This window comes from Oenanthe melanoleuca, chromosome 6, assembly GCF_029582105.1.
Source record: "Oenanthe melanoleuca isolate GR-GAL-2019-014 chromosome 6, OMel1.0, whole genome shotgun sequence".
NCBI classification, from domain to species: Eukaryota; Metazoa; Chordata; class Aves; order Passeriformes; family Muscicapidae; genus Oenanthe; species Oenanthe melanoleuca.
This window is the reverse complement of record NC_079340.1, coordinates 2851422-2873038: the sequence shown is the minus strand read 5'-3', so window position 1 is coordinate 2873038 and position 21617 is coordinate 2851422. Positions and strand designations below refer to the sequence as shown.

Here is a 21617-nt window from a genome sequence, read left to right as displayed (position 1 = left end):
GCTCGCAGCAAAGACATTTCACCCTCTGGCACCAGCTGCCTCCTCTCACTCCAGGCACCTGCCCGTGAATCCAGACCCGCTGTGGGACCGGGCAATGGTGGGATAGGAGTGAATTATTGCAGGGATGATTGGGGTGGGCTGGGCCTGGCCAGGTGCCTGGTGCCAGCAAAACCTTCTCTGTCCCTCTCCTCCTCACCCTGGGCAGGAAACAGAACACATCAGGAAAGGCTCGAGGTGTCGAGACGTTTGAGGGTTTGAATCTTCCAAAGAGCTCAGCAGTTGTTCGTTGCTATAAAGTTGTTTATTTTAAAAGCACATCAGTCTCAAAAGGCACAGAGAGTCCTGAATATTCAATTCAGTACCAAAAGCTTTCAGCATAGAGTCCCAAATAGAAGTAAAGCCCCCATTAGAAGCAGAAGCAGTTTTGGTGCAAGGCCCCAGGAGGGATGAAGTTGCAGCCACAGCTCCTGTCTTCTTCTGGGTGATGATGATGGTGGTGAGAATGGAGAGAGAGAGAGAGACAGAGAGACGCTGCCCAATGCATTGATTCTTATTTACAAATTACCCAATGAGCTAAAAACATGAATCTGAAGCAATTCTTCTAAAACTATTAGAATTCTAGTTTTTTAATGCAAATGTTTACACATAATCAGCACATAGGCCTATCTGTTCTATCTGAAAAATGTAAGTAATATTCTTACTATATTTTTATTATGTCCAAAAATTATGGTTTTTGTGCTCTCCTTAAAGATTGTCTTTAACACTAAATTCTAAGGCATTTACTTCTTTAAACACTTAATATATGTACAATATATAAAAATAATAGAAATAATAATAAATTATATAAACTTAAACTTTCTGCACTCTGATCTCTCTCTCGAAGAATTCAGAGAGGCTTCTGTTTCACACACTCCAACACAGAGGGATGGGGGTTCCAATCACATTATATTGCTGCTTCCCCCTCTAGGAGAGAAATCCTTGTCCTGCTACCTGGCTTTCCTCCCATAGCAGGAGAACAGTCAGATCCTTTGCAACAGACAGAGAGACAGACAGACAGACCATTCTTCACAATCAGGGGCCTAATGCCAAAAGTGGGATTACTCCTCAGCACGTGTCAGCTGTTCTTCTGCCTCTTCCAAGGGCAGCTCAAAAGTCTCACCTTTAGGCCGCTTGGTGATAATTTCCAAGATGTCTGGCTGGGTGATTTGGATTTCCCATTCGAGTTTGGTGTGCAGTGAGGGCAATCCCCTCACTCCAGCTAGCACGGCTGGCAGGATGGATTGCAGAGACTTTTCCTTTGAACAGCCAGCCCAGCGCTGGCAGGGGGATGAACAGGCACTGAGGTGACCCTGAGAGCAAGTGCAAGGCACAGGGTGCAGCTGAGAAAGGACAGCCCTGAGCTGGGCTGAGAGGTGAAGCTGGGACTGCCCAGCGTGGAGAAGCTCCTTTCTCCAGCCCCTGTTACAGGGGAGCTCGGGGCTTGCTGCAGAGATACGGCTGCGGATTCGAGCAGATGAAACTCCTGAATTTCTCCTCAGCCAGGTACACACACTCGGAATTGCCCAGGACAGGAACCCTGTAGGGAGGAGCAGAGGCAGCGCTGGTTCCCAGGGAACACGTTGTGCCCCTGTCCCCCCATGCCCTGCCCGGCTCCCCGGTACTCACGAGGAGCTGAAGCTGCTGCCGTCCCCCCACTGCAGGTGCTCGCCCCATCTGCGCAGCCCCACCCAGTAATCGCCGTTCCCGCCGAGGCGGAAGAGCAAATCCTGCCAAGGAGAGAGCAGTGGGAGCTGCCCCGGGCCCTCGGGGGGACACGGCCCCGGGGCTCCTTCCCTGCAAGGCCCCGGCACAGGGCTGCAGCCCCAGCCCCACCAGCACCCAGCCCGGCCCAGGAGCACCCCCAGGCTCCCCTCAGCCACCCCACAGCGCCCGCAGCCCCTCACTCACCATTGCCTCATCCTTGACAATGGCCAGGGAGGCCCCGAGCTCCGAGCACCGCTCCTGACCCTCATCCCAGGTCCCCTTCTCCCTTGAGAAGTAGTAGCAGACTCCATTGTATCCAACCCAGCGAGGGGGACAGCCCAGAATCAACAGAGGAGTCGCAGTTGGAACTGGAGCCTGTGTTGCTGCAGGGGGAAGAGGAGAAGGTGTGAGGATTGCCCTGTGCAGGGAGCAGGGACCCCGCTCTGCCCCGAGGGGCTGGGCCCAGGCTGCTGCCCCTCCCTTACCTGACTGCACAGCCAAGGCCACCGCCAACGCCAGCACCAGCACCAGGAGCAGGATCAGCACCAAGGGGAGCACGGGATGGCAGCTGAACCTCTTGCCTGGTGCAGGAAAGAGCTGCTGGCTGCCAGAAGCACAGCCGGCCCTCGAAGCTGCTGCCCCAAAGGCCAGGGAGCACAGGAGGAGCTCTCAGCCTGTTTGCTCCTCCCTCAGCTGGCAGCCAGAGAGCCAAGAGCCTGGACACAGGCAGGGACACAGCTGTGGGGACAGCCAGGGACAGCGGGCTGGGGACAGGCTGCAGCAGGAGAGCAGCACAGCCTTGGGGGCAGCTGCGGCTGCCGCTTCCAGCCACTGCTGGGGCCGAGCGCAGCACGAGGCCTCTTCCACACATCGGGAAACAGCCACACACCTGCCAGCCCTGTCCTTGCCAGTGACACTGGCCCTCCCTAGAGGCCACAGGCGTGGCCCTGCACTCACCCAGGAATCTTCTGAGGATGCTTCTGTGCCCATGGCCGGTTGCTGATGTGCCCTGGGGATCCAGGGGCTCCCTCACTCTGCCATCGCTGCTGCAGATTCCATTCTCCACATCTTCACTCACTGCACGCTCACAACTGGCGTCCCTGAGATTACCACAAGTGGCTTCTTGCACCCCAGGCAAGTGTGTCAGCCCGGCTGCTCGTCTCTCCAGGATACGCAGGAGCTCCTTCAGACGCCCATGGATGGAGCAGAATTCACTCTTCTCCAGCTCACAGCCGGAATACCACTGCTCGGAACAATTAACCCCGTGCTCCCGACAAATCAGGAATGATGGAAAACCCTTTCGAGTGTCGGGCATGGAAACAGCTTTACGCCCACGGAGATGGCCCATGGAAAGGGACATGATGACAGGTCCCAGCTGGTCCCGACCCTGCGGGACACCGAGGCTCAGGAAGGCGCTGCCAGCTCAGTCCCGCGCTGTCCCCGCTGCCCGGACGCTGCGGCAGCACCTGCGGAGACAAGCGCAGCCTGCGGGAGCTCTCCGGTGCCCGCAGCCCCGGCCCCTCGGGCTCTGCAGCCGCTGCAGCCCAGCTCCGTGCCGGGACAGGCGCTGACAACGCCTGCGAGCTGCCGCCTGCGGGGACAGGACAGCTGCGCCTCGGAGTCCGCCTGCCCGGGAGGAAGAACCAGCAGCCCCGGGCTGCTCAGCATTGTCCCCGCATTCCCTGCCCCGCTGCTCGCAGCCCGGGGACACCGAGCGCTGCCACAGCCGTTTTGGGTCCCTGCCCGGCAACGGGAAGCGGCTCCTGGCCGAGAAGGCAGCGCCAAGGAGCCTCCAGAGCCCGAAGCAGGCAGGATGCGGCGCTTTGTGCCTCCCCTCGGCGCCTGCAGCTCTTTGGGCTCTGAGGCTCGTTCAAGTTCATGCCGTGCCAGCCCTGAGCCGGGCAGGGACACCTCCCGCCTGAGCAGCGACGCCGAGCCCGGGGCGCCACGGCCGAACCTGTGGCGGGCACGGAGCAGCCACCTCCGGGCTACCGAGAGCCACCGGGATGAGCCATCGCTGCTGCGGCACCGGCTCGTCCCCAGCGATCCGCGGCAAGGAGGAGACCGCGGGCAGCCGCTCCCTGCCCAGCTCAGGCCAGGGGCACACGGGGGAAGCGGCGCAAGGAACTCGCCAGAACCGGCCCGTTCCCCTCAGCGCGGCCCCTCCGGCCGCAGCGAGCCCAGGCTGGGCACAACCGAGCGGGGTCGTACCTGTGCTGGAGCCGCTCCCAGCTACGGGACCGCCGCCTTCCCGGACCAGCCAGAAAGCACCGGGAGAGAAGCGTTCTGTTCCAGTCCTGTAGGAGCGGCCGCTACCGAGAACAAGCACGTGGTGGCGGGGAGGACTGAGCGGCTGATTTTGTAGTTGTGATCAATCAGCTCGGCGGAATGTCGCGGCCTATCAGTGAGGGCGCTCCTCCCATAAGGAAATAACTAATAAGGATTGTTTTCCCACTCCAGAGCAGCTGGGATGAAGGACCTTATTTCCCCTAAAGCCGCTTCTGGAGGTTCTGAGGCTGCAGCCAGGGCCGGGCAGGGCAAGACACAGCGCAGCGCTGGCGGCGTCCGGCGGGGCTCGGAGTCTGCCGGCCTTGGCAGCTCAGGCACAGAAATGAATCCCAATTGTCGGCGATATCCAGCACTTGCTGTTTCTCCCCTCTTTTCCTGGATGCGTTTGATAGTTTTCTGTTTCTTCCCACAGAGCTGGAAAGCAAAATGCCCGCCTGCCCCATGCCCGTCCCCGCCCCTTTCCACCGCTCCAGCCTTGTCCCTCTTTCTCTCCCCTTTACTCTGCACCACTTTCTCCTCCTCCTCTCCCTGCCGGCTCCCAGCAAAGACATTTCACCCCCTGGCACCAGCTGCCTCGTCTCACTCCAGGTTCCTGCCCATGAATCCAGACCCGCAGTGACTGCTTTTCCTCCTCCAGCCTGGCATTCCTCCCACAGCAGTGCTGTTTTATTACCAGTTTATTGGCTTTTACTCCATAATTTTAACAAGGTTGTTATTGTGAAACTTTCGGTACAGCTGTTCAGTATTTTCTTCTTTCCAAGGCAGCTCGGTTATCAAACTGCCCATGCTAATTAAATCCACAGGACTCTCTGTCTTAGCTGTCACAAACGGGAATGAGCAGTTCCCACATGATTTTTCTGATGGCACTCAAAAGTCTCCAAAATCCCTGCACAGAGATTTCCTGGGGCTCTGTGGGTCAAGAGGCCTTAAATGTGTCCAATGAGCACCTGAGGGCCCCAATGAACTTTCATGCCCATAATGAGCCTCACCTGTGCTCTCCAGCCACACCCGTGGGCTGGGAGTCGATTGAAGCTCAGCCTTGCTTCTGGGTGGGCTTTTTAGTCTATGGTACATTTCTGGTTTGTGTTCTGTTTCTGCTGATTCTGGATGGACCTGAGACTTCTCTGTGCCCTTGGTGCCCTGGAGAGTGTTGATGGAGATTTTTGTGAGGACTCAGCCTGAAATCCTTCTAGAGAGACCCTCTTTGTGGGGGCACTGCCAGTACTCTCAAGTATTCTGAGAGATGCTAAAAGTGGAACAAGAGAACAGATGTAGACTGGAGCATCACTGTCACAGTAATTGATATTTTACTGTTCCTCTTTTCCTTTTAAAAATATATGTTGGTAACATGAACTTTTATACTCTATGATTTGGGAGAAACACTCTCTTTCTTTTTCCTTTCTTTGCACGAGACATGGAAATCCTGAGGCACTGGGCCAATGCTCGCTGCAATTTATTGATGTTTTTACAAATGAACAAGGGGCTGATAAGGAGCTCATTGGGCAGCAGCCTCTGAACTCTTTGGGTGATGCAAAGAGCAGTAGGGTATGAAGACTCTTTTCCAGTGTGGGATTGATCCATAATAAGATGCTCACCTATGGAGACCCAGAAAGGCATTCCCAATTAGGGAAAATAAGAGGCCTCCAGCCCTGTGCCCTCTCCCTGCCCGTCAGCAGGTCACTCCCACCCTGCTTCCCTGTGGGCCCTTTGCCCTAACCCCACCCTTGTGACACCCCCATGTCCCCTGTTAGTTGTTCTCTGATGTCCTTTCCTCGCCTGTTTATCCCATGTACTTAACCTGGACTCTCTCAAAAGGCCTTTTGCCTTTGTTCTCTGAGTAATGGACTGTACGTGCACGTGGCAGAAATGAACATCTCTGTGAAACCCCTGCAAAGGCCTTCCCTGTTTCTTTACCTGCTATCACCCCAAGCAACAACAGACTGCAGCAGACCCCCCTTCACCTACAATTTGAATGGCCTCAATTGAAGGAAAACACACCTTTTAAATTATTACATGGTGTCTCACTAGGCGGGAAATCAGAGTTTCCCATTAATTTCATTGACTGTTATGACCGTTTCAGAGGTAGCTTCACAGGCAGCCTCACTCCCCCCGTTTTTTAATGGTGTGGAAGAGCACCCTCCATGCAGGAATCATTTGAATCTGTGGCTCATGGCCAGGTGGTAGAGCCGAATGTGGACTTTGTCCCAGTAGCAGGTGGTGAAAACAACAGCTGATGTCAGGAAACATGCATGACCGTCATTGTAAAAGTGACTTCAGGTCGTGCTTTAGGATGGGGGAGCCGTGCTGGCCCAGAAGAGCAGCCATGGTTTTATTCTCGTCTCTCTCCTCGGACATGTCCTGTCCCACAGTTCAGTTCCCGGCTCACCTGTCAGGGCGCAGCAGGACAGGTGATCGTGGCCCAGACGCGGTTCTGTCACCGTCAGGATCAGTTCCGGGGCTCGCCCATCGCCGCCAGGGGGGCCGGTCCTTCTGCTGACACGGGAGCATCGATGAGCGACGATTGAGAGAGAGACGGGGACACTGACTGGAGATCAGAATGCAAATGTACAGGGAGCTACATGTGCGTATGGACCATTTTGGGAAGGCTAGAAAGTTTTTATTACAGTCGTTTAGTTAAACTTTACACTTCTATTTACTTTCTCTTATCAGCATGACTTGATCCAATCTTCTTGTAATCTTCACAGCTCTGTTTGCACCTGCAAAGCTATCTTGGTTATCAAGCTGTGTGTGCTAATTAAATCTACAGTGCTATCAGTCTGAGGTAACTGAGAGGAAACTCCGCAGCACTCGGCAGCGTGCAGCAGCGCCAGGTGCGACCAGTGAGGCGGGAGAAGTGACACCAGTCACTCCCCAGTGCGCCTCCTCACTAAAAGAAAAAGAAAGGGGTGTTACTAGAACAAAAGAGATTTAAAAAGGAGGAGAAAAACTCCTTTACAGTAATTGTGTTTGAAATGAGGAGGACCCCCGTTCACCTACAATTTGAAGGTTCTCAGTTGAAGGAAAATACACCTTTGTCATGATTTTTGGTGTTTCACTAGGGGAGAAATAACGGTTTCCTATTAATTTCATGTTTAAATGGAATAACAATGCGTTTAACGGTGTTGTTCTATGGGATTGAATTGAGGGAAAGCTCCATTTTACTGATCTTAAGGGTCAAAGAATCCGGGCACCGCTGGGTGCCGCCACCGCCAGCGCTGCGCTGTGTCTTACCTTGTCTGTGCCCTGGCAGCAGCCCGCCCTCGAGTAAGCCCAGAAACAGATTGCCCGGGGGATGAGGTTCATTACTAACTTTGGGGTGTGATGGCACCGAGCTCCGCCTCGCTTCCTGCCCCGCACAATGAATGGTCAAAAGGGCCAAAAGCCGCTCGGCCGCCAAATCGACTTTAAAGTGCAGCGGCCGCGCTCGGTGGGTCTTTCAGCGAACAAAGCAGCGGCCCCGGAGCTGGGAGCGGCTCCAGCACAGGTACGACCCCGCTCGGTTGTGCCCAGCCCGGGCTCGCTGCGGCCGGAGGGGCCGCGCTGAGGGGAACGGGCCGGTTCTGGCGAGTTCCTTGCGCCGCTTCCCCCGTGTGCCCCTGGCCTGAGCTGGGCAGGGAGCGGCTGCCCGCGGTCTCCTCCTTGCCGCGGATCGCTGGGGACGAGCCGGTGCCGCAGCAGCGATGGCTCATCCCGGTGGCTCTCGGTAGCCCGGAGGTGGCTGCTCCGTGCCCGGCACAGGTTCGGCCGTGGCGCCCCGGGCTCGGCGCCGCTGCTCAGGCGGGAGGTGTCCCTGCCCGGCTCAGGGCTGGCACGGCATGAACTTGAACGAGCCTCAGAGCCCAGAGCGCTGCAGGCGCCGAGGGGAGGCACAAAGCGCCGCATCCTGCCTGCTTCGGGCTCTGGAGGCTCCTTGGCGCTGCCTTCTCGGCCAGGAGCCGCTTCCCGTTGCCGGGCAGGGACCCAAAGCGGCTGTGGCAGCGCTCGGTGTCCCCGGGCTGCGAGCAGCGGGGCAGGGAATGCGGGGACAATGCTGAGCAGCCCGGGGCTGCTGGTTCTTCCTCCCGGGCAGGCGGACTCCGAGGCGCAGCTGTCCTGTCCCCGCAGGCGGCAGCTCGCAGGCGTTGTCAGCGCCTGTCCCGGCACGGAGCTGGGCTGCAGCGGCTGCAGAGCCCGAGGGGCCGGGGCTGCGGGCACCGGAGAGCTTCTCCGCCCCCTTTCTGATTCTCCCCCCCTTCGTTTCTATTTTGAAGAGGCCTCAGCTGCCTGTCTATTTCCTTCTTCTCTCACTTTCCAGGTCCTGTTTCCCAGACCTTCTGCTTTCCTTCTGATACCCCTGATAATCCATTCCCCACTTAAGCCTTTGTTGTGTCCTTGTTTTTCTTCCTTCTGGGTGCTGGGGGTGAAGGGGTGGCTTTGAGGAGCACACCCTGCTCCCTTTGCTCAAGAAACCAGCATTGCTGTTATCCCAATCTCCTGCTGCTGAGGGTTACCTTAGCCTCTTGCTGAAATGGAAAATATCCAGGAATCTTTTCCTTTCTGGAGATTACAATGGTTTCTACAAGTCCTTGAGATGTGGCAATGCTGGTTAAGAACCCAGAGTGCAAATGAAGCTTTCCCCCTTCTTTCCCCCAATCTATGTTCCATCCTCTCCCCTTACTTTGTCATCTCAACAACTGCTAAGGAAATATTTCTCATATTGTCAGCTGGCAATGCAACTGCTTTTTAATTCAATTTTTAAATAGGTTTTAAACTCAGGCTCTGCCCATGCTATGGATTGGAAGCTTTTAGTAAGCTATCAGTGCTTGACAAGCTCTGTGCTGCTTTAAATCCTTTCTCCAATGGTCAAAGGATAACCCTGGCAGGGAGTGAAGGAGCGTTGTCCATTGGCTGTTTAGAAATGGAGTGTATTAAACCAGGTTTCTCTAATAGCCTGAGTAAGTGATATTAAGGCACTTGAATTGCTTTGGGAGATTTTGGGTCCATTTAGGATAGATGCACACTGACAGAAGCTGTTCATATGATGCTCAATACATGCTCTGATCATTGCAGGGCCATCCCCCCAAGAAATGTAGGAGCCAAAGCCAGGAACTGGAGGAAAAGACACAAGGTGAGCTTAGAGAGCTGTAGAGATGAAATCCCACGGATGTGCCTGGAGCATGGCCCTCCCCAGCAGCTTTTCTTACTCTTCAATTGAAAGAAAGCTAAAAACTGATGCTCAGGACATTGGGATCTGCCTGATAACTGTGGAGGAGATGAGAGGATGAGCTCCCTTACTGGAACTCAGGCAGTGCAGTGCCACAAGCCTGCAGCCAGATTGTTTCTTATTCAGTTTAAATTCAATGTCTTTTGGGATGTTTTTAAAGTATTCCTAGAGATGCTACAAGTGAAAGAAGAGAACAGAAGTAAAGTGGAGCACCACTGGCACAACAGTTGGTATTTTACTGATCCTCTTTTCCTTTCAAAAATATGTGTAGATAACATGAACTTTTGAGCTCTGTGGTTTGGGAGAAACACTCTTTTTTTCCTTTCATTGGAAGAGACATGCAACTCCTGAGGCACTGGAGCAATGCTCAATCACTGCATTTTATTGAGGTTTTTACAACTGAAGATTGACAAGGAAGACAAAACTCAGGAGTTCGCTGGACAGCAGCCGCTGAACTCTTTGGGTGATGCAAAGAGCAGTGGGGTATGAGCACTGTTTTCCAGTGTGGGATTAATCCACAATATCATGCTCACTGGCATAAAAGTCGTTTGTTATAAGCCACTTGTTATTTCTCAAAATTCAGGGGCCAGAGTGTTTGACAAAGGCTGGGCAGAATGACGAAGAATATTCCTGTCAGATTTCTCCTTCTCTTCTTGTGTCAGCAATAGCAACCCATCCTTGTTAAGGACTTGGTTCCTCTGCAATTGTGTCTAGTTTAGAGAGAAAATAGTACCCAGGAGCATTAATTATTTAATCTGCAATGCCCCCTTCAGACGTGTGAGGTCTGAGTCTTGTCCTGGGAGTGGGGCCAATAACATTTCTGGCAGTGGAGCTTGATCGTTTTGCAGTTAACACTGGAGACTCGGCTCCTTCTGTGGTCAGGAGACGGGGAGACACCTTCCTGCAGGAGTTCTCTGCAGGGAAAGCTTTTCCCAGGTCGGGTTTTCTCTCGTAACTTATCTCAAGTGTTGCCTCTTCAAGCCCAGAGCTCGCAATGCCCCGCAGGGTTTTGCCGTCGGTGGGAGCGCTGGAAGAGATCCTGGGAACACTGGGAGGGAACTGGGAGCACAGGGAATGCTATGAGGGAACTGGGAGGGCGAGTGGAAGCAGCGGCAGTGAGCAAGAAGGAGCGCTGGGAGGGGGATGAGGAGCACTGGGAAGGTGCAGGGTTCGCAGTTCCTTGGCAGTGCTCTCCCCATCCGTGCCGGTGCTTGCCAGGCAGAGGGAAACTGCGAGGGGACTGGGAGGAAACTCCCCAGCACTCGGCAGCGTAATTTCCCCGCCCGCCTCCGCCTCCCCTCCTGCCACTCACGATGAATATTCAGAACGGGAAAAGCCGCTCCGCCCCCACGGCGCTTTAAAGAGCGGCGCCCACGCCTGGAGGGTCTGACTGGGACCGAACCGCCGGTGCCGGGCGGTGTTGGTGCCGGTCCGGGCAGGCGGTCCCGGAGCTGGGAGCGGCTCCAGCACAGGTACGACCCCGCTCGGTTGTGCCCAGCCCGGGCTCGCTGCGGCCGGAGGGGCCGCGCTGAGGGGAACGGGCCGGTTCTGGCGAGTTCCTTGCGCCGCTTCCCCCGTGTGCCCCTGGCCTGAGCTGGGCAGGGAGCGGCTGCCCGCGGTCTCCTCCTTGCTGCCGATCCCTGGTGTTATAAATGAGAAACAAAAATCTCGATATTCAGCAAAATTTAGATTGCTTTATTTTATATAGCCAGAGCAAGCAGCGTGCTGAGGATACATGGGGGCCACTGCTCTCTCCATGCTCCACTGAACTTTGGTTTGCAGCTCCCTTTTATACCATGGTTTCCTTGAAGTCATCAATAATTATCATTTTTTTGTTGTTATAATTTTACCAGGTAAGCAGTGGTGGTCCGTGGGATCTCTGGGCGACGTGAAGTCTCTAGACAATTTGTCAAGTCCCACAGATAACCATCCAGCCTTGGTAGTTATGGAAATGGCAGAAAGAAGGAAGTCCGGTCTTAGGGATAGGCTGCAATTGTTTACACAAAGGCAGGAAACCTGATTTTGCAGAATCTACTGAGATGTGTGACAGCCTGTTTTGCAAACTGTTAGTAAAACAGAATGATTTAATCATACATTTTCCTTTCTTTAGTGTCATGCTTCATCTCACACCTGAGTATTCTGGTTTATACAAACCCCAATACTTTTATGATTAACACCAACCTTTCATCACTTATCACACTGGCACAAGCAGAGAAGGAGAAATGTGACAGAAATATTCTTCATCATTCTGCCCAGGCTTTGTCAAACACTCCAACCCCTGCACTTCAGGCAATAACAAGTGGCTTATAAGAACCCATGCCAGTGAGCATGTTATTATGAATCAGTCTTGCACTGGAAACCAGTGCTCATACCCTATTCTTCTTTGCATCACCCAATGAGTTCAGAGGCTGCTGCTCAGTGAGCTCCTGAGTTGTGTCTTCTTTATCAATCTTATCAGCCCCTTGTTCAATTGTAAAAAAGTCAATAAAATGCAGCAAGTGAGCTTTGGCCCAGTGCCTCAGGATTTGCAGGTCTCTTCCAAAGAAAGGAAAAAAAGAGTGTTTCTCCCAAACCACTGAGTTCAAAAGTCCATGTTACCTACCTATATTTTTAAGAGGAAAAAGGAACAGAAAAATATTAATTATTGTGGCAGTGATGCTCCAGTCTACTTCTATTCTCTTCTTCCACTTTTAGCATCTCTTAGAACACTTAAGAGTACTGGCAGTGCCCCCACCAAGAGGGTCTCTTCTAGAAGAATTTCAGGCTGGGTCCTCAAAAAATCTCCATCAGCACTTTCCAGGGCACCAAGGGCACAGAGAAGCCTCAGGTCCATCCAGAACCAGCAGAAACAGAACACAAACCAAGCCTGTAACACAGCCTAAAAAGCCCACCCAGAATCAAGGCTGAGCTTCAATTGGCTCCCAGCCCACGGGTGTGGCTGGAGAGCACAGGTGAGGCTCATCAGGGTCATGAAAGTTCATTGGGGCCCTCAGGTGCTCATTGGACACATTTGGGGCCTCTTGACCCACAGAGCCCCAGGAAATGTCTATTACCAGTAAAATGAGTGTTACAAGTACAATTATGTGGGAACTGCTCATTCCCCTTTGTGAGGGCTAAGACAGAGATTCCTGTGGATTTAATTAGCATTGCCTTGGCAAGAGCAAAGAGAGCAAGATTTGATCAAGTAGAAATGTTGCCAAATGTGTAAGTTTGTCTGTGTGATGTTTAACCTAATGCACATACTTAAAAATTTCTAGACTAGCAAAAGGAAAGAACATGGAATCAAGTAGAGGGGTTGTTAAATGTTTCAGTTGAATGTGTGATGTTTAACCCAATGAATGTAGTAAAAACTTTCTAGCCTTCCCAAAATGGTCCATAAGCACATGTAGCTCCCTGTACATTTGCATTCTGATCTCCAGTCAGTGTCCCCGTCTCTCTCTCAATCCTCGATCATCGATGCTCCCGTGTCAGCAGAAGGACCGGCCCCCCTGGCGGCGATGGGCGAGCCCCGGAACTGATCCTGACGGTGACAGAACCGCGTCTGGGCCACGATCACCTGTCCTGCTGCCCCTGACAGGTGAGCCGGGAACATGAACTGTGGGACAGGACATGTCCGAGGAGAGAGACGAGAATAAAACCATGGCTGCTCTTCTGGGCCAGCACGGCTTCCCCATCCTAAAGCACAGGGGTATGTCTGAATGTTTTCTAAAATTTACCTGGAATGTTGAAAGAATTCAGGTTGAACAATAAAACAAAAATCGCAAAATCATTCTATAATACGGAATTCATACTCTTCATGCAATGATTTTGAAATTAAATATGGAAACTAAATGTGCACCTTTAAAATTGAGCTTATAGAGAAACACTGTTCTTTCCAATATATATAAAGGAAATTTTGGCTTGAATTAAATTTTACAGTTTAAATGATGGTCCTAGCAGTGGTCGTGGTTTTTATTCATGAAGCATTTCGTTGATAATTTGAGAAATATAAACTAGAAGCTTATTACAATTCGATTTGAAGGGAAGTTGAAGTACAGGTAACACATTTGTGAGGCATATATTTGCAAGTTTCTTCTTTACAGAAATTCAAAACTTATTAAATCATAATGAGGACATTGCAAAGACTTAGAAGCTATTTGGGGGGGATTTTAATTATCTATAGAAAAATTTAAAGCTCATGTAGATATATGAATGTGCCCGGTCATATTTGAGTTATAACAAATTGTTAAATAGAGGTTGTATATATTGAAATCGGATATGTGTTCTGTACCTTCATTATTTTAAGAATTTCAGCATAAAATAGATCTTTTCAACAACAATGCAGAAGACAAACATCTTTAGCTTTATATACAAGAACTGCGAAAAAGGGCTTGAATCTGATACCATGTTCATGTCTATTTGCTCCGTTTCCCCCAGCTGTGCGGTTCGAAGCAGTTCTTGACCCAGCCCAGCCCCTTTCCCCTCTCTGTGCGGCACTGCCCTCTCTCATGGGTGGCGGGGTGATGGAGCCGCCGGCAGTGAGGCGGAGCGGCGGCGGGGCCGGGCTCCCGACCCGCTCCGTCCCTGGAAGGAGCGCGGCTGCCGCGGTGCCTCGGCCGGGGCGCGGAGGAGGACACGGGCCGGGCGGGCGGGACGATGCGGCGGCGAGGGACAGCGGAGCAGCGGCGCTGCCCTTCCCCGGTGAGCTCCGGCTGCGGTCCCGCTGCTGCGCCCGCGGCTTTCCGCATGGCCTCGCTCCGCGCGGGCGTCCTGCAACTGCTCGAGTGTTGTTAAAAGCTCCTTCCGTCGGGACCCCGCGGTGCAATCCGCGGTGCGGGGATGGGAAACCCGGCTCGGCTGCGCGTGGGTGGGGGAAATGCTCACAATGGGCCAAAAACCCCGCGGCAAGCTGCCGGGAACCGGGCAGAGTGATGCCGCCTGGAGCCGGGCAGGTCCTCCCCAGCTCAAACACAATTACTGAGAAGAAATTCTTCTCCATAATTTTAAATCCCCTTTTATCTCGTAATCCCCCACTTCATTCTTTTTCTGGTTTGTTTTTTTTCTTTTCTTCTCTTTTTTTCTTTGTGGCGGGGAGTGTTTGCTGGGGGTCCCTAGGGAGTGACTGGGGGCACTTCTCCCTCCTCACGGGTCACAGCCGGGGCTGCTGCACGCTGCCGAGTGCTGGGGAGTTTCCTCCCAGTCCCCTCGCAGTTTCCCTCTGCCTGGCAAGCACCGGCACGGATGGGGAGAGCACTGCCAAGGAACTGCGAGCCCTGCACCTTCCCAGTGCTCCTCATCCCCCTCCCAGCGCTCCTTCTTGCTCACTCCCGCTGCTTCCACTCGCCCTCCCAGTTCCCTCATAGCATTCCCTGTGCCCCCAGCTCCCTCCCAGTGTTCCCAGGATCTCTTCCAGCGCTCCCACCGACGGCAAAACCCTGCGGGGCACTGCGAGCTCTGGGCTGTTCCGAGAGAAAACTTGGCTGGGGAAAAGCTTTCCCTGCAGAGAGCTCCTGCAGGAAGGAGTCTCCCCCTCCTCTGACCGCAGAGGGAGCTGAGTCTCCTGTGTTAACTCCAAAAACTTGGAGCTCCAAGTCCCACTGCCAGAAATGTTATTGGCCCCAAAACCAGCACAAGACTCAGACCTCACACGTCTGAGGGGGATATTGCAGATTCAATAATTAATGCTCCTGGGTTCTGTTTTTTCTCTGAACTACACACAATCATAGAGGAACAAAACCTTCCACGAGGATGGGTTGCTCTTGCTGGCACAAGAAGAGAAGGAGGAATCTGACAGGAATATTCTTCATCATTCTGCCCAGGCTTTGTCAAACACTCCAGCTCCTGCACATCAGGAAATAACAAGGGGCTTATAAGAAGTGACTTTTATGCCCGTAAGCATCTTATTATGGATTAATCTGACACTGAAAAACAGTCTTCATACCCTACTGCTCATTGCACCCAAAGAGTTCAGACACTGCTGCCCAGCGAGCTCCTGAGTTGTGTCTTCCTTGTCAATCTTATCAGCCCCTTGTTCAATTATAAAGACGTCAATAAAATGCAGCGAGCTTTGGCCCAGTGCCTCAGGACATGCAGGTGTCCTCCAAAGAAAGGAATAAAAGAGAGTGTTTCTCCCAATCCACAGAGTTCAAAAGTTCATATTATCTACATATATTTTTAAGAGCAGAAGAGGAACAGTAAAATATCAATTACTGGTCAAGTGATGCTCCAGTCTACTTTTGTTCTCTGCTTTCACTTGCAGCATGACTAAGAATACTTAAGAGTACTGGTGGTGTCCCCACCAAGAGGGTCTCTCTAGAAGGGTTTGGTGCTGGGTCCTCACACAAATCTCCATCAGCACTTTCCAGGGCACCAAGGGCACAGAGAAGCCTCAGGTCCATCCAGAATCAGCAGAAACAGAACACAAACCAGTCCTGTAACACAGCCTAAAAAGCCCACCCAAAATCAAGGCTGAGCTTCAATCGGCTCCCAGCCCACGGGTGTGGCTGGAGAGCACAGGTGAGGCTCATTACGGGCATGAAAGTTCATTGGGGCCCTCAGGTGATCAGTGGACACACCTGGGGCCTCTTGACCCACAGAGCCCCAGGAAATCTCTCTGTGAAGGGATTTTGGAGACTTTTGGGTGCCACCAGTACAATCACGTGGGACCTGCTCATTCCCGTTTGTGACAGCTAAGACAGAGAATACTGTTGATTTTATTAGCATGAGCAGTCTCATAACGAAGCTGCCTTGGCAAGAACAAAACCCTGAACAGCCGTACCGAAAGTTTCACGATAAAAACTTTGTTAAAAGTGTGGAGTAAAAGCCAAGAAACTGGTAAAACAAAAGTACTGCTCTGGGATGAATGCCAGGCTGGAGCAGGAAAAGCAGTCACACAGCCGGTCCAGCTTCATGGGCAGGTGCCTGGAGTGAGAGAAGGCAGTTGGTGCCAGGGGGTGAAATGTCTCTGCTGGGAGCTGGCAGGGAGAGGAGGAGGAGAAAGTGGTGCAGAGTAAAGGGGAGAGAAAGAGGGACAAGGCTGGAGTGGTGGAAAGGGGCGGGGATGGGCATGGGGCAGGCGGGCATTTTGCTTTCCAGCTCTGTGGGAGGAAAAAAAGGAAGAATAGTCAAATGCATCCAGGAAAAGAGGGGAGAAACAGCAGGTGCTGGATATCGCCGACATTTGGGATTCATTCCTCTGCCTGAGCTGCCAAGGCCGGCAGACTCCGAGCACCGCCGGACGCCTCCAGCGCTGCGCTGTGTCTTGCCCTGCCCTGCCCTGGCTCAGCCCGCCTGGCGAGAACCCCCAGAAGCAGCTTTAAAGGGAAATAAGGTCCTTTGTCCCACCTGCTGTGGCGTGGGAAAACTTTCCTTATCAGTAATTTCGTTATAGGAGAAGCACCATCACCGTTAGCCCGGGACATCCCGCCAAGCTGATTAGTCACAGCTACAAAGAGCGGCTCCCCACACCACGTGTTTGTTCTCGGTAGCAGCCGCACTTACAGGACTGGAACAGAGCGCTTCTCTCCCGGTGCTTGGTCCATGCAGGCAGCAGCCCCCGGAGCTGGGAGCGGCTCCAGCACAGGTACGACCCCGCTCGGTTGTGCCCAGCCCGGGCTCGCTGCGGCCGGAGGGGCCGCGCTGAGGGGAACGGGCCGGTTCTGGCGAGTTCCTTGCGCCGCTTCCCCCGTGTGCCCCTGGCCTGAGCTGGGCAGGGAGCGGCTGCCCGCGGTCTCCTCCTTGCCGCGGATCGCTGGGGACGAGCCGGTGCCGCAGCAGCGATGGCTCATCCCGGTGGCTCTCGGTAGCCCGGAGGTGGCTGCTCCGTGCCCGCCACAGGTTCGGCCGTGGCGCCCCGGGCTCGGCGCCGCTGCTCAGGCGGGAGGTGTCCCTGCCCGGCTCAGGGCTGGCACGGCATGAACTTGAACGAGCCTCAGAGCCCAGAGCGCTGCAGGCGCCGAGGGGAGGCACAAAGCGCCGCATCCTGCCTGCTTCGGGCTCTGGAGGCTCCTTGGCGCTGCCTTCTCGGCCAGGAGCCGCTTCCCGTTGCCGGGCAGGGACCCAAAACGGCTGTGGCAGCGCTCGGTGTCCCCGGGCTGCGAGCAGCGGGGCAGGGAATGCGGGGACAATGCCGAGCAGCCCGGGGCTGCTGGTTCTTCCTCCCGGGCAGGCGGACTCCGAGGCGCAGCTGTCCTGTCCCCGCAGGCGGCAGCTCGCAGGCGTTGTCAGCGCCTGTCCCGGCACGGAGCTGGGCTGCAGCGGCTGCAGAGCCCGAGGGGCCGGGGCTGCGGGCACCGGAGAGCTCCCGCAGGCTGCGCTTGTCTCCGCAGGTGCTGCCGCAGCGTCCGGGCAGCGGGGACAGCGCGGGACTGAGCTGGCAGCGCCTTCCTGAGCCTCGGTGTCCCGCAGGGCCGGGACCAGCCGGGACCTGTCATCATGTCCCTTTCCATGGGCCATCTCCGTGGGCGTAAAGCTGTTTCCATGCCCGACACTCGAAAGGGTTTTCCATCATTCCTGATTTGTCGGGAGCACGGGACTGATTGTTCCGACCAGCGGAATTCCGGCTGTGAGCTGGAGAAGAGTGAATTCTGCTCCATTCATAGGCGTCTGAAGGATCTCCTGCACATCCTGGAGGGACGAGCAGCCGGACTGACACACTTGCCTGGGGCACAAGAAGCCACATGTCGTAATCTCAAGGACGCCACTTGTGACCGTGCAGTGAGTGAGGCTGTGGAGATTGGAATCTGCAGCAGCGATGGCAGAGTGAGGGAGCCCCTGGATCCCCAGGGCACATCAGCAACCGGCCATGGGCACAGAAGCATCCTCAGAAGATTGGCGGGTGAGTGCAGGGCCACGCCTGTGGCCTCTAGGGAGGGCCAGTGTCACTGGCAAGGACAGGGCTGGCAGGTGTGTGGCTGTTTCCCGATGTGTGGAAGAGGCCTCGTGCTGCGCTCGGCCCCAGCAGTGGCTGGAAGCGGCAGCCGCAGCTGCCCCCAAGGCTGTGCAGCTCTCCTGCTGCAGCCTGTCCCCAGCCCGCTGTCCCTGGCTGTCCCCACAGCTGTGTCCCTGCCTGTGTCCAGGCTCTTGGCTCTCTGGCTGCCAGCTGAGGGAGGAGCAAACAGGCTGAGAGCTCCTCCTGTGCTCCCCGGCCTTTGGGGCAGCAGCTTCGAGGGCCGGCTGTGCTTCTGGCAGCCAGCAGCTCTTTCCTGCTCCAGGCGAGTGGTTCAGCTGCCATCCCGTGCTCACCTTGGTGCTGATCCTGCTCCTGGTGCTGGTGCTGGCGTTGGCGGTGGCCTTGGCTGTGCAGTCAGGTAAGGGAGGGGCAGCAGCCTGGGCCCAGCCCCTCGGGGCAGAGCGGGGTCCCTGCTCCCTGCACAGGGCAATCCTCACACCTTCTCCTCTTCCCCCTGCAGCACCACAGGCTCCAGTTCCACCTGCGACTCCGCTCTTGATTCTGGGCTGTCACCCTCGCTGGGTTGGATACAATGGAGTCTGCTACTACTTCTCAAGGGATAACGGGACCTGGGATGAGGCTCAAGAGCGGTGCTCGGAGCTCGGGGCCTCGCTGGCCATTGTCAAGGATGAGGCAATGGTGAGTGAGGGGCTGCGGGCGCTGTGGGGTGGCTGAGGGGAGCCTGGGGGTGCTCCTGGGCCGGGCTGGGTGCTGGTGGGGCTGGGGCTGCAGCCCTGTGCCGGGGCCTTGCAGGGAAGGAGCCCCGGAGCCGTGTCCCCCCGAGGGCCCGGGGCAGCTCCCACTGCTCTCTCCTTGGCAGGATTTGCTCTTCCGCCTCGGCGGGAACGGCGATTACTGGGTGGGGCTGCGCAGATGGGGCGAGCACCTGCAGTGGGGGGACGGCAGCAGCTTCAGCTCCTCGTGAGTACCGGGGAGCCGGGCAGGGCATGGGGGGACAGGGGCACAACGTGTTCCCTGGGAACCAGCGCTGCCTCTGCTCCTCCCTGCAGGGTTCCTGTCCTGGGCAATTCCGAGTGTGTGTACCTGGCTGAGGAGAAATTCAGGAGTGTGATCTGCTCGAATCCGCAGCCGTATCTCTGCAGCAAGCCCCGAGCTCCCCTGTAACAGGGGCTGGAGAAAGGAGCTTCTCCACGCTGGGCAGTCCCAGCTTCACCTCTCAGCCCAGCTCAGGGCTGTCTTTTTTTGTTACTGAAACAAGCTAATATTTTGTACTCTCTTGTACAATAGTAAATATGATTTATTTTTCATGTGTTATCAATTTATTCCCATGATGAAGGAGACATTTCTCACTGCTCTTTTTTTAGACCCTTGAGCCTTTCCTGATGTATTCTCTCGCTTGCCCAGGTTCTGGAGGAGAGGGACAGAGCGGTTTTGTTGGCACTGGGCACCTGGCCAGGCCCAGCCCACCCAAATCATCCCTGCAATAATTCACTCCTATCCCACTATTGCCCGATCCCACGGCGGGTCTGGATTCACGGGCAGGTGCCTGGAGTGAGAGGAGGCAGCTGGTGCCAGGGGGTGAAATGTCTCTGCTGGGAGCTGGCAGGGAGAGGAGGAGGAGAAAGTGGTGCAGAGTGAAGGGGAGAGAAAGAGGGACAAGGCTGTTGGTGGAAAGGGGCGGGGATGGGCATGGGGCAGGCGGGCATTTTGCTTTCCAGCTCTGAGGGAGGAAACCGAAAACTGTCAAATGCATCCAGGAAAAGAGGGGAGAAACAGCAGGTGCTGGATATCGCCGACAATTGGGATTGATTTCTGTGCCTGAGCTGCCAAGGCCGGCAGACTCCGAGCCCCGCCGGACGCCGCCAGCGCTGCGCTGTGTCTTGCCCTGCCCTGCCCTGGCTCAGCCCGCCTGGCCAGACGGCCCCTTGTCACTGCAAGAGCTGCACCGAGGGACAGCTGGGCTGCTGCTGCAATGGGATCGGGAGAATAAAACAAACAGAATCAAAAGCTGCACTGCCGGGTCTCCTCTGCCCGCTGTCACTAATGGAGCAGTGCCGAGCCACAACGGAGCGGCGGTGCTGGTTAAAAAGAGTCACGGGAAAGGATGGGAAATGTGAAGGGAATTCAGAAAATGGTATAAAATAGTCTAAAACTACTGCACCAGCAGTGGCTGCTGCCAAAGTATCACCAAAAAGAGCTGCACCAAGGGACCGTCAGCGCGGCAGAGGTGCTGAAAGAGCAGCGGGAAAGGCTGGGAGGAGTGACGGGAATAGAATAGAGAGAGACACGTGTGAAATGTTCTCAAAGTTCTGCACCAGCTGTGGTCGCTGCCCCACGACTGAAAGAGCTGCAACGAGAGACCAGGGGGTGGCGGGGCTGGTTAAAAAGAGGCACGGGAAGGGCTGGGAAGTGTGAAGGGAATAAAATAGACAAAATGGTGTAAGATAAAATAATCAAAGAAGTGCACCAGGAATGGACACAGATTGCTTTCACTGAAAGAGGTGCACAGTGGGACAGCCGAGTTGGCAACCTGGAAATGGTGTGACTTGTCTTTTGCTTTCTAAATAATCATCAGTGGTTATTTAGTTTCAAGGCCAGTGGGTACAGTCAGAGATGTCCAGAATCATGATCACAATGGGAAAATCTGGGCTTGGCATTACTGTGACAAACATGAGAAAGATCACAGGAGTAGAGATAGAGATTTCCCAACTTGCTCCCAGGGAGAACACTATCACATAGGGACAGAAAATGCTGATATGACATCCTTTCCCACTGGTCCCCATGCTCAGCTTTAGATAGTGTTCTTCAGTGGTTTTATCCATCGAAGCATTGCAGAGGGACACAGATGATTTACTAGCATATTAAAAAGAAGCTGAAAAACCATGAAGGATGAGGTTTGGGGTAGGGACAGAAGCAAATTCACACATCATGTGATAGTTCAATATGGGTTCTGTGAGTATGCACCATAGAGGACAGCTGGATTAAACTACAATATATTCCAAAGCTGTAACTATTTCGCCCTTATAACTGCAGGTGAGTTTAATAACCCTCATCAACTGAAAAAAGGGAAATCTACTCTGAACTAATTTAGATTACCATCCCTGCACCCATTGGCTATCTGCACTCCTTTTCCCCATCAAACTGCAAAGCCTTTACTGGAAATCTCTCCTTTTCTGATTCCCATCTGTGCCAGTGTTCCAGTGCCCCAGGTGATTTCTCTGAAGGAACTGAGCTTTCCCTTCACAGCAGCTTTGCTCTTCACTTCCCAGCCTCGAACCCTTGTGAATTCCATCTGGGAGCGTTGGCTGAAGGAGAGGCTCTATTCCCAGCAGAGATCCACACCTGACAGGAGTAACACAGCATGGGATGTTCTCCTGCCTGCACTAATCCCTTTGCTCCTCAGCTCCAGCTGGAGCCCAGAGCCCTGGCAGTGGTTAAGGACACACTTTGCCATGGCCTGGCCCCAGACAGGCTGATTCCTGGGCTGGCAGC

The 21617-nt window shown here is 54.4% G+C and overlaps 2 protein-coding genes and 1 long non-coding RNA gene across 6 annotated transcripts in view; 1 reads left to right on the top strand and 2 right to left on the bottom strand.

The window, feature by feature from the left end:
- Positions 1 to 610: 610 nt before the first annotated feature.
- LOC130255170 (early activation antigen CD69-like) overlaps positions 611 to 21617 on the bottom strand; it is a 30731-nt gene continuing 9724 nt past the window's right edge. The window contains exons 1-6 of one of the 3 annotated variants that reach the window (XM_056495571.1): positions 3955 to 4051; positions 2701 to 3209; positions 2229 to 2324; positions 1948 to 2126; positions 1666 to 1766; positions 611 to 1576 (exon numbers count right to left, since the gene is read on the bottom strand). In XM_056495571.1, the coding sequence (XP_056351546.1) occupies positions 1462 to 1576; positions 1666 to 1766; positions 1948 to 2126; positions 2229 to 2324; positions 2701 to 3103 (894 nt within the window). In that variant the 5' untranslated portion in view covers positions 3104 to 3209; positions 3955 to 4051 and the 3' untranslated portion in view covers positions 611 to 1461. Of the gene's footprint in view, positions 1577 to 1665; positions 1767 to 1947; positions 2127 to 2228; positions 2325 to 2700; positions 3210 to 3954; positions 4052 to 21617 lie in introns of those variants that run through there. The other 2 variants (XM_056495572.1, XM_056495573.1) reach the window with 2 other exon arrangements.
- On the bottom strand, positions 5470 to 7511 carry LOC130255181 (uncharacterized). The gene is made up of 2 exons (XR_008840873.1): positions 6419 to 7511; positions 5470 to 5627 (listed from the first exon to the last, which is right to left on the bottom strand). It is a non-coding gene; the product is annotated as an uncharacterized LOC130255181 (long non-coding RNA).
- Positions 10613 to 19432, top strand: LOC130255168 (early activation antigen CD69-like). Of its 2 annotated transcripts, none has more exons than XM_056495567.1 (6): positions 10613 to 10707; positions 17542 to 18050; positions 18427 to 18522; positions 18625 to 18803; positions 18985 to 19085; positions 19175 to 19432. In XM_056495567.1, exons 2-6 carry the CDS (start codon positions 17648 to 17650, stop codon positions 19287 to 19289), a joined length of 894 nt encoding a protein of 297 aa, XP_056351542.1. In that variant the 5' UTR covers positions 10613 to 10707; positions 17542 to 17647; the 3' UTR covers positions 19290 to 19432. The 2 variants fall into 2 exon arrangements, with proteins under 2 accessions (XP_056351542.1, XP_056351541.1); XM_056495566.1 differs by lacking the exon at positions 10613 to 10707 and adding an exon at positions 16690 to 16796.